This window comes from Amblyomma mixtum, chromosome 3 (genome assembly GCF_055824585.1).
Source record: "Amblyomma mixtum isolate Tamu chromosome 3, ASM5582458v1, whole genome shotgun sequence".
Lineage (NCBI taxonomy): Eukaryota > Metazoa > Arthropoda > Arachnida > Ixodida > Ixodidae > Amblyomma > Amblyomma mixtum.
In genome coordinates, this window is record NC_143014.1 from 55,027,185 (window position 1) to 55,038,914 (window position 11,730).

Below are 11,730 nucleotides of genomic sequence, written 5' to 3' on the forward strand. Positions count from 1 at the left end.
TGCACAGAACACTGGCATGAGGAGCTCGCTATTTTAGTCATCCTTGCCCCATTTGCACTCTTATACTGTGCTGACACACCTTTGTAAGGTTTGTGTGGAAACAAGGAAAATTGAGCCAGTTGTAGTTTATCCCGGGCTGCGTTTCATGGCAGATGTAGGGAAGCAGGCAGGTCTAGTGGCGACGTGGAAATGAGAAACTTCAAAGTGGCATCAGCCAGCAATTTTTGCTTTTTTGCATGCTGCCTTCTTTGTGTGCAAAGTGCAGTGGAGGGCGGAGCATCAGCACAATTTTAATTGGCAATTTCTTCACTCCTAGAAATGGAATGGACAAAAAAAATTTGACTTTTCTAGATTACATGGTCCATACATCCGAACTCCCTATGCTTTTCTAATTAGACTGACTCTTCAGCTTTCTTTTAACAGGCCTGTTCAGAAATTTATTTCTCACACTTATATGACAGGACAGCTTTCTCTGACATGACATTTCATATGCAGGACACTAATTCAAATGCTGTTGTTAGTTACCACTGAACATTATTTAATTTTCTTACTGGGTTTGCATTCACGCTAACATTGTGAGCGATGTCCTGGAGGCAGAATGTATGCAGATAGTATAGGATGAAATTGTAAAGGAAGTTGATGCTTCCATGACCATTAACAGAATTTCAGCCTGAATTTGCCAGTGCCCACAAGTGTGTGCCTTTGTACAAGTGCCTTTGGTCATTACAAGTTCCAAATTTGTGCAAACATGGAATGAAGTGACCTCTGCTGAAGCGACTGAACTCATCTTAAAACTTCAATACTTTTAATGATCAGTAAAATGTTAGTACATCCACAACCAAAAACCTGTTAAGTTCACATAGTTGCATCTAGGACATGAAGGTTTCTGCACAATGGAGGAAGAACACACAACCTCTGTTGCAACTGTAATTCTCGGTATGAGATTTCTTTACCAGGCTTGTTGTGGAAGAAGCAATCTCCACAATACATTTCCATAACAAAGCAATTTCAATGCTTTGCTAAAGGCAGGTTACTTATACCTGGCATTCATAATAGGTGAGGTGCATTCCTGAAGTGAACGCAAAGGACCATGGAAAAATAGTCTGCCAGCTACTTCCGGGTCCAAATTTCTGCTACACACTGCCTTTTGCATTGCAGTTGCCGTGCATGCATGCATTGTTTATTCACTCATTTATTTGTGCTGTGGCATCGCTTATTGCACAGCACCACCGTAAGATCAGTGTGTGCTGCATATGAACGCGTCCTGAGCGCAGAAATTGACAGTAATGAAAGGTAAGTGTTTTGCCGTGGTTATAATATGCCAGCGTAGGCTGGCTGTTCTGCGTATGCACGGCAGTTGGTTGCATGTGCGTTTGAAGTAGGTTAATGCGCCGGTCATTATATATTTTTTTTGCCGCACTACGAAGGTAACTAAGGGCTGAAACGTGCGCAATTTAGCAGACAATAGATGTATTTTCCTCACAGTATGTAAAAGCTGCCAGTGGGCTAGCAAACTATCCATACTGTGCGTACAGCACGTCTCAACACATCGCATTGCATACGCATAGAAAGCCTGCGATCATTTACATTATTTTGGTTGCATTTTGTGCGAAAGCACACTATGAAGCAGAGCAGAGTCGACGTCACGTTGGTCTTGCGACGATGCAATACGATCAATGGTATTGCAGCACAAATAAATTAGTGTAAGAAGCGAATTAACACAGCGACTGCTGTGAAGGAAGCGAGCAGGGGGAGAAATTTGGAACCAGAAGTAGCGGTAACAGACGACTTTTCCATGATCCTCTGCGCTGAATCTGGAAACGCACCTCACTCATTGGCAGCCAAAAAACTTTGGAACTATAGTCAATTTTAAGCATGGCATTAACATAAAACCATATCAGTGCACACTTTTGAGTCGCTCTGTCAGCAAATCACAGCTCTTTTATAACAGTACAATTCTCAAAACCTGTCCTAGGCACCATGCATCAGAAAAAAAAGTTTATTAAATGATCCTGGTTGTTCCTGAGAACAACCACCGAGTTCGGAGACGTCATAGTAATTGGGGCAAGTGCACCGTAATATCACTTGATGTGGGTGGACATTCTGAGTGGTGCCTCGGACAACATCCAAAATCATATGTTCTACTCAACGCTTGCGACTGAAACTTGTGTCCACGAAACAAATCATATCATTTGTACCCATTCGAAATTTTGCGTCTGTATCAGTTCACTATGGACTATCAGTTCACTATCAGTTCAATAGGATATCTAAAAGTGTACTGATTAGAAGCTGTCTGCTGTTAACACTGGTTAATCTCCGAGTGGTTTGTTGCCTGCAGAAGACAATATGCTCGTTCGTAGTTCTCACAGAATGATCACAAGACATGGCTGTATCTCAAAGCAGTTAGCAGTTTCTCGTGAACACAATTAAAACCTCTGCAACCAGTGAAATTTACATCTACTAAAGCGTTTTACAAAATGGTGTTTTTGCTTGTTCCCTTATTGCCTAGTTTTCAACATGACATCAGATTTCCATGTGGTAATGCTTATTTCCATGCGGTGACGTCTACTGCACCTACCAGACTTTACAGCAACAGCTGTCATTAGCGTGCTTCATCAGATTTTGGCTGATGTTGGTCCAAATTTGCCTGGCAACGCGTTTCATTGTCACTTGCTATGCTTATTTAGGCTTGTGGCAACCTTGAAGGAGGTTAAAACCCTAGGCAAATTGCACTGTACGCTAGTAGGCTACGCCCAGAGGAATTTTTCCTGGCACATACACTGTAGTACATTTTGAAAGATGACTTTTCAATCAATTCAGTGAAGATCACTGTGAGAAACGTTTAAGTGCGAGAAGTATATTGGCTCATGTTGAATGAGGGGTGCCATGCAAACATGTCAGCTAAGAAAGTTATACAGCTCTATAACGGACTGCACATTCTCACCAGGGCGACAACACTGCATGCTCTCATTAATCGTTAACATCCTTCAGACTTCTGTCACGTCTTTTACTAACAAATTGCAGCATGTGCAAAAAAATCTGCTGCAGAAAGTGCAGAACAAAGAATTTCTGTAGAATTTTGAAAAGGTTTTCCACCTTTTTTTTGAAATTTACATTTTATAAGAAGACATGAAGCTTGCCACAGTTATTGAATCATCTAACTTAGGAAATAAATATGACATACCTTGCTTTCAAATATATTTATAAGGTTGGGAGTTACAGCCATTTTCCCGGGTCATACCCCTCCCACAGGCGCTCATTGCATTAGAGGTAAGGCTGTCTGTAGTGATTCAAAACAGTTGTTATTAACTAGCTACCGCACCTAATGCAAATGACATATGGAACAGCCCAGGAATTCACTGAAAAGACACTCACACCTCAGTTTTGTTAGCATATATCAATAAAGAACATTGTCTTTTGCAAATTAGTGCTTTTTCTGCAGTGTTCTGTGCTGCAAAAGTCTGGTCACTGTCACGAAATTTCTGGATGGCTTTGGTAATATGCTTTGCATAGAATGAGCAAGGCGATCATCAGACGATTCTCACTGCATTCTGAAATGAGATGAAAAAAAAAAAAACTTCCACAATTATCTTGGTCGCAGTTTGATGTTTCAAGACAGTTAAAATTTGATAACGAAAGCTACATGGCACATGTGCATAGCTGCTCAATTTTTTTTAGATCCACCGCTGCCTCTACAGAGGGAACAGGTGGCGAGAGTGTGTGCATGTGAAGTAATTAAAGGCAGCTCAGTGTGAACGCAACAGCACAATCCCCGACAGGCTACCATGGGAACACTCACTCACCTGACACTCATCTTGCATGACAGTGTAAATGCCCAATTGTCTTGTCTTTCGTTTGCGCTCTTCCAGTTACCATTCAGAGGTGCACAGCAGCTGACACTTCCACAAGTAAATTATAAACATCGTTGATAGTTAGTATTTATGGCCTTCTCGCCTTTCTTTTTTTTTTTTGTCTGCTGGGTTTTAAGCCAGAGCTGGATTGAGTGTCCAGGCAAGTTTAACCTGCAGTGACATGCTTTTACTGCCACTGGGAGTGTAAGTGGCATTAAAGATTAACAGAAAATGTTTTAAAGTCTTCAGGTGTCTCTTTTTGCTATAGCTACGCTATAGAGTAATTATTGTGGAAGAAAGGCCATAGGAGAGCAAAGTTTTGAGAATGCACTTCATGATGAAACAGCGGCTACCAATCATTAGGGTGTCGGTGAAGCATTTAGTGCCATGCTTTTGTTGTGTCTGGCTGCAGTCATGTTAGAGGCAAACAGCACTAAAATTGACTTCGTAACAATCTGTACAGTTGTTTATTATTTATTGCACAGTTCGTGGACTCCACACGAGAAAAATCAAACTTCATTAAAAACAGGTCGTCTATGAATGGCCAAAAGCAATCAAAATGGAACTAGCTCTCCAGGTCAAAATGTACTGATGCATGGCCCTGCGAAATTTAAAGCCTGGGCCTATGTGAGCTTATACTGAGCACTTTGGCACAAAATTTGTTTGCCAACATACTGGGTCTCCGAATTTGCAATACCTTGGATGCCAGTACATTCAGAACATAGGTGTGTTGCTTTCACATCTGACGCAATTCGTACACACATTCACTGCACAAGCTACTCCAGGATGTCTAACTTCTGTAATAAAAGTTATGTGTGACATGAAAAGTCGATCTGTGCTTTTTTTTTTATTTACATTCACCTATCAAGTTACAATATATCAAATATCAAATGGCGGCTGGGGGACGAGGCCAGGAAAAGTTCACAAACCTGCTGTAAATCTAAGCACATATCATCTCACCTATCGTATTTATTCTAATTCTGAGTGTCATTAGAGGAACCGAATGAATAATGAATAAACAGACACCTTTAGCATACCATGTATCGTGTTAATATTACTGGAGTACTGAGAGCTTTCCCATCGTCAGTGTGCACGTACTGATGGTCCCGATGCAGCAGGCATGTGCACAGCTGCTGGGTACCTGGCGCCATCTGGCACTCTCCAGGCAATCTACCCATGCATACTGACAGCGCACAGGCTCCTGGTACTCTGGTAACGGTAACACGGTATGTGGTATGCTCAAAGTGTCTGATCTCTTCTCCTGCTCTTATGCGCAATAAACTAGTCATTCAGTCAGACATATTTCTCCAACTCTTTCAAGGCCCTTCGGGACCTAAAGGTGCCGGTAACCCAAAGAACGGCTGCACACGCCAGGCTGCCGAATGGCACACTGATTCAATCTGACTGGACAAGCCATGGCTTTAGCTCTGACAGTGCTGCAGGGATTTGCTGAGCTGGAGTGTCCGATCTGTCTTCATAAATCATTACATGCAGAAAGTGGCGGGCATTAAGACCCTTTTGTTGCCCTTACTTCAACTGAATATACCCAGTACTGTCTAGCCTCCCTCGCTGCGATGCTATAGTGTTGTGTCGCCTGTGACTGAGAGCGACGTTCACAAATGCCTACTTTGGTCTCGTTCCAATGGCAGACTCTCCAGCAGGTGAGAACTGCGAGTGCAGTGAGATGATTGGGCACATACATATGTGACTGCCCTCGTTTTGAGTGTGAGCATGTCCTCCTGGCTGTAACGCTCTGCTGCTTGGTTCCTCATCCCCTTACAGAGGCCAAGATTCTAGGGTTCTGGACAAAACCTTCATCTCAGGAAAGTTGTGAAGGCACTACTGAAATTGCTAGAGGAGTCAGGGTTGAGTTCAAGGTTATAAACTTTCAGCATGCACCTTGTGTACCCCACAGCATACGGACAGGTGCAGAACTGATCTTCCATTCCTCTCTTGCCTTTCTCTCCCCTTTCTATCTCCTTCCCACATGTATGGTAGTGTACTGGGCATTGCCTAGTTAACCTCCCTGCCTTTCCATTCTTCTGTTTCTCTTTCTCTCTTGCTGGTGGTGCTTAGACGCAACTTCCAGTTCTAGCAGGTCAAAGACTGCGAACAGCAATTTCAAGGATTGGAACGTTCCCCCAGTTTATGTATTATATTTTTTTCTTGATGCTGTCATTTCTGTCAAACTGTTGGGTTCTATAGTGCAGACAGTTGGGCCAGTTAGCAAAGCATCATTGAAAAAAAAAAAACTTTTGCGCATAACAGATTAAGCGCTTCATCTCTGTTCTTTTGCTCACCCCCGTCTGTTTTGCACAAAAATTTTTGAATAATGTTAGGTTCAGCATGAGTGCCTGACTTGAATGCAATACACACTCATTTAAGAAGGTGTGTTTTACACGGTCAACACCAAAGTGCAGGCAACTGCTTTCATATATTTTTTTTGTCAAAGAGACTGCATTAATGTGTTAGGCAGCAAAAGATGCTTCTGACCTGGTGTCTCCCAAGAACACTGGCAGTGCACGCGTAAGTGTGGCATGTGCACACACACATTGTTCAAGTCATTAGGAAAGCCAGACTTTAATGCCTTGACATAATTATGCAGTGGAATGCAGGAGAGCATGCATATATCACCCTTAATAGCAGTTGACATTGCTTGGGTGCACAGCAGTCCATTGTGATCACCACACTGGTATTCTGTTAGCTTCTTTTACGGCTTGTGCCTCATGAAAACAATGGCACCATGTCCTTGACACCTCAGTTTTTTTTAATCAAAATGTTGTTACATAAAGAACTTGTACCTCTATGAGCACACAGAGTGTTGGCTGGTGTAAAAAGCCAGTTATAATTGCACGAGACATCCTGCTTGCATCATGCATGTACAGAGCAGCAATGTTCTCGCAGATAAGAAAAACCTCACCTATGAAAATAGCATTTTACAAAAAAAAGATTCAACTCTACTATGAAAAACTAAAAAAAATGTATTGTAAACCATTCCTCACGAACGATAACACAGCTACCATACCTTAAGTCTGTATTATTTCGTAACAAACAAAATATAAAATTATGTGATCAATACCATAATTATGCAAGCGAAACAGTTTCCTAAAGTGCTATATAGGCTCTCAAAGGCAACAGAGGGCAGTTCAGAGGGAGCAACATATTTCACAATAGCTAAGTCGTACCGCCACCAAAGCCTATTACAACCACTGGAAAAGTTGTGCCGCCACCAAAGCCCATGATCACATGTTGAGAACAGGCCAGGACCGAACAAACAAAAAAAAAAGTTAAAATCTGTGAGTACTTCATCATAGGCTTAACTGGTCATTAGTAAAAAACTGTGTCATGAGTGAATGCGCCTGCCAGGCGGAAGTCGTTCCCTGCCATGACACAGAACATGCGCTGGGGGGTCGGCCTGGAGGCAGGTGTGGGCCGGCTGTGCCTGGTGCGCAGGATGTACTCGCGTGCCACTGGGCTGGGGAACTTGCATTCGCTGTCCTCTTCTGCCTCTGAGGCTGCGTCACTGTCCTGCAACTGAACGCAGGCGCAGTGAAAGACGCTCAGCGCATCAACAGTGAAGCAGGAATGAGGCAACCAAGCACAGACCGCCTGCAGGCTACAATGGGGCAACTTCTGACGGGTGTTATCTCTGGCATCCAGTCAATTGTTCAGCCCACGAAACGGCAATTTGTTTCTCAATAGCCTCACGCCAGGGATTCCAATCATACGCTTTTGTAATGTTATTGGACTAAAACTGCAGCCCACAATACACTAGTGGAGGCGAGGAAGCTCCACAAACCAGTGACACGCCCAGTTAAGCTAGCCACCTCTACCATTCTAGCTGGTTTTTCAATTCTATTGTGAAGCTGGCACTGCTTGCAATAGAAGTTACATGGCTATTCAGTAGCTCAACTGTGTTTAAAGCATCAATAGGATGATGAAATGATGGTAAGAAAAGGTAGCCTGAGACACGAATCACACCATGGTGCCAAGACTTGACCGCATTAGCGATCCACCTTCGTTCCTGCTACAGTGCAATGGACTTAGTACTTGCTTTGCACCTATAAGCTAGTCTGAATACCTCAATACAGTTCTAATTTCAGAAGCCCTTATACCAATGTCATAAGCTGCTCCTTCTTCTCTACCATCATTTCAGGCAGTATTTATCAAATAAGAAGGTCAGTAAAGAGGCAAAAGCACCCCAAGACAATCTAGAGGAGAAGATTTCAAGCCTGTACCTGCTAATCAAAATGCTTGTAAACACTAGTTTCTGTTTCAGTGAAAGGTACAGCTAAAATGCTGGGAAAACAGAACACGAAAGACTGGTGCATGCTAACTTACCTTCAGAGAATCGACGAACAACTGAGCCACCAGTTTCCCAACATTGCCTTTGCCAGCACCAGGTATGGAAACTTCAGGATTGTCAACAAGGTCCAGCACAAACTTATTAACATCAGTTTCCGCCTGGTTTTTTGAGCTGCTGAGGTGACTGGAGGTGGTGGAGGGCCGGCGATGTGAACCAATTTCTTCAGGTGATGTGGTCCAAGAATCCGTCGAATCCTCACGGTAGAATTTTTTTCGGAGACTCGTACACCGTGCTACCGCTACTTCGGCCTCATACAGCAAGCTCAGAAGTTCCTGAAAATGGATGCAGCATATTAAACATTTGAAGACTGAAGGAAGGAATTTCCTGCCAAAGCATGTAACTTTGGCTGTGGCATGGAATCCATGATTTTGATTTTTCTTTTTCATGCCTGGGCTTTAGTAAATTAAAGATTACCAGGCCATTCACTCCTTCTTTACTTTGCCCATTTAACGTCGGTTACACATGACCCACGAATACTGTATGTTCTTTCAAAGCTCTCAACACACTTTGATTTAATATTCCACAAGTTATATAGTAACTGGAGTCAACTAATGAAGTCTAAGAAGTCAACTTTCAGTTTTAATGTAATTATTATTAATATTATTATTTTTTTTTGCCATTAGTTGGTGAAATTCGATGTTGGTCTGAAGAGCACTGTGAGCAACTTTTCTTCACAAGTATGGCAGACTCGCTGATTGCTGGGCTCTCCGGTAAATTTCATCAGTTTCACGACTTCACTGGGTCTTGAGATGATATTTTTTGGGTGCCGAGTATGATGACAGATAATCGATTTTAGTTCAGACGATGAAGACTGAAAAACCAGCCGAGAACATCGACTGCTATCAACCACGAAGTTTCACCTTTTGCCTGTGGTTGGTTTAACAATCGTTTTTGTGTAGGGGTGCTGTACATACATAAGGGTGTAGGCAAGATTATGACCGTTACTTACAGCGTGTCTACGTTATGTGGCAAAGACTTCCTGCATTCAGATCAGCAATGTGTACAGTTTTGCCTGACATGAGATCTGCATCTCACTATAGCGATGTAAGGTAAAGCCGATGGCACTATACACATCTGTAAACTGCTTAGGACAATCGCTTATAGGTCAGTGTATTTTTGACAGATGGTGTACGTCATCCCATTGTTCTGCCTTTTTTTTTTAAACATGGCAGGACAGGGCTGGCCTTGATACTTGAAGAAAGTATATTCTATACCAACACCCTCAAAAATCGTATTTCTGATACTGATACAAGATACCAAACCAAAACTGATTCCATACAGATACTCGATACTGTATCGTCAATACTCTGATACACCACTGAAATCACCAATATTAATAAAGCTGGTAATATGAGTTGCTAAGTTAAGAAATTTCTCCATGGTTTCTGCAATCTTCAGTGCATTTGATATAGTGCACTGTATTTGAAAGGGTTTAAACAAATCCGACTGCATGGATTTCTCCAATTTCTTTAAGCTTCACTGTCGGCGCAGCTAGTTTCGTTGAAACTTCAGCATTGCAATGAAGCCAAGGTGACGTTGAAATGATCATTTCCATAAGCAGCCTAGCAAAATTTTTTTTTAAAGCTAATGTTCTCTGAGCACTTGACTACATACGAATAAACTTGAAATGTTTCTGATGCTTATTGTTTTATACTGCAGTATTTACCGGTTGCCTTTGCCCTGAACTAAAAGGTGCAAGCACTGTGTGCTTGGGAAAGCCGAACAGTTATTTCCCCTGCACTATATCTAACAAACATTTGAAGTTTAACATTCTTTGTTACAGGCTAGAAGGAAAACAACAAAGAATAAAAGGGTTAGAAGTTTCTATCAGGTAAAGTATATCCTGCTAATCTCTGCTGATTATACTTTTTTGTTTTAACTTTTAATTAACGGATTGTTGAATTTTTATCAACAGATAAGAGTGAAGCACAGCTACATCGATTTGAGGATCCTCAAGATATAGTTAAGAAACTCAAGTTTTACTAGCACATCTTGAGAACTGAGGCTTGTTGTAGTGTTGGTTCTACAAATGAAAGGAATGTGTGAGCTGATGCATTTGACGCTGCCAGCGCTGATGACCCCACTGACTCGCGTGTGGAAGAATGCGTAATGTTTATCGTGCTTACAAAGCAAACAAATACTCTGTGAACTCCTGAGCACGAAAAGGGAAGTCTTCCTTTTCTGTTAGCAGCCACCGCAACTTGCAATAGCCACAAAAAGGTGTTGATCTATCATAACAGTGAGCCTGTCTTCTTGTCCCTTCTCTCACCGAGTATATGCTATTTGTCTGCCAAACAATAAACGTAGGAAGAAAGACGACCGACTGGGCCAATGGCATTGACATCATCTCTTCCCAATTCTTCCCTTTTTTTCAGTGTGTTACCAGCTCAGCGAGTGCCACTGGCCCAAAGTCGGACTCGCAGCAGCCTCAAAATCTGCGGCACACTTCTCTTTTTGAGAGTATCGAGTATCGCTAAAATACACAGTACACTAAACACGTATTTTTGATACCGTTACTCCAATACTTTCATTTCTGGAAAGCGATACCTAATACAGATACACAAAATCTATCGAAAAATAGTAATGAAGACACAAGCATCTTTGACACTGCTCATGCCTGCCACTTACCTTATACTTGGGTTCTTTTCCTCTGAGCTGTGAAGCCACTTTCGTTACAGTTTGCTCGAGGAATGTTGTCAAGGAACGAGGACCTTCGTGGGCTAAGCACAAAATAAAGTAAGGAACGTTACAGGTGCTTCTTCACCTGTATGCTAGCAGTAGAAAATTTAAAGCTCATAAAACAGCAGTGCTGCATTAGCCATTTATCATTACTCTTTATCTGCAGCATCCCACACACTTGTTGTGGCAATGCACTCAAAAGAGTGTTGCACTGTTCGAGCATAAAATCAGTATGTTGCTGGCATCTGTAGGCATACTGGAAGTAGAAGTGTTAATTAATCAGTTAGCAGAAAATTTTTGCTGTAGAACATTTCAGTAGCAACCACTAGACATATATTTCCTTTCCTTAAAATTTTTTTTTAGTAGCAAGAAAAATCATGAAAAAAAAAATTTTCACCATGAGCACCTGCTACGACACTCCATGCTGCATGCTATATCCATACACCTGACGTTTTTAAGCTCAAGCAACTGAAGTTGAAAATCTGTGCAAGCAGCCTGAAAGGACATTAGACACCTGACTTTTGCTTCAATTATAAATTATTTAGTGGTCACAGGAAAATACCATGCGGTGGTCCATGTATTCTAATGCCTAAAGCATCATTTGAAAGCACCAAACACACAGCTAAAATTAGGTGTCAGTAGCCCTTTAATATCATGCTACTCTAGCATTTAACTCACTTTATGAAATGTACTGAAATACTCCTATTGTGAGAGCACCTTTCTAGAAATTTCACAATTGCCATTTGTACCCACGACAAGGTACTGCGTGAAAATTTTTCAATTGTGTTACTCTGTTAAGACTGATTTTTACTAACTAGTTAATTAGCAAATCAG

General features: G+C 41.8%; 1 protein-coding gene across 3 annotated transcripts in view; it reads right to left on the minus strand.

The window, feature by feature from the left end:
• Positions 1-265: 265 nt before the first annotated feature.
• Rab3GAP1 (RAB3 GTPase activating protein subunit 1) overlaps positions 266-11,730 on the minus strand; it is a 254,447-nt gene continuing 242,982 nt past the window's right edge. For 2 of the 3 annotated variants that reach the window (XM_089579222.1, XM_089579223.1), the window contains exons 22-24: positions 10,846-10,937; positions 8,193-8,489; positions 4,291-7,385 (exon numbers count right to left, since the gene is read on the minus strand). In XM_089579222.1, the coding sequence (XP_089435348.1) occupies positions 7,179-7,385; positions 8,193-8,489; positions 10,846-10,937 (596 nt within the window). In that variant the 3' untranslated portion in view covers positions 4,291-7,178. Of the gene's footprint in view, positions 3,552-4,290; positions 7,386-8,192; positions 8,490-10,845; positions 10,938-11,730 lie in introns of those variants that run through there. The other variant, XM_089579224.1, reaches the window with a different exon arrangement.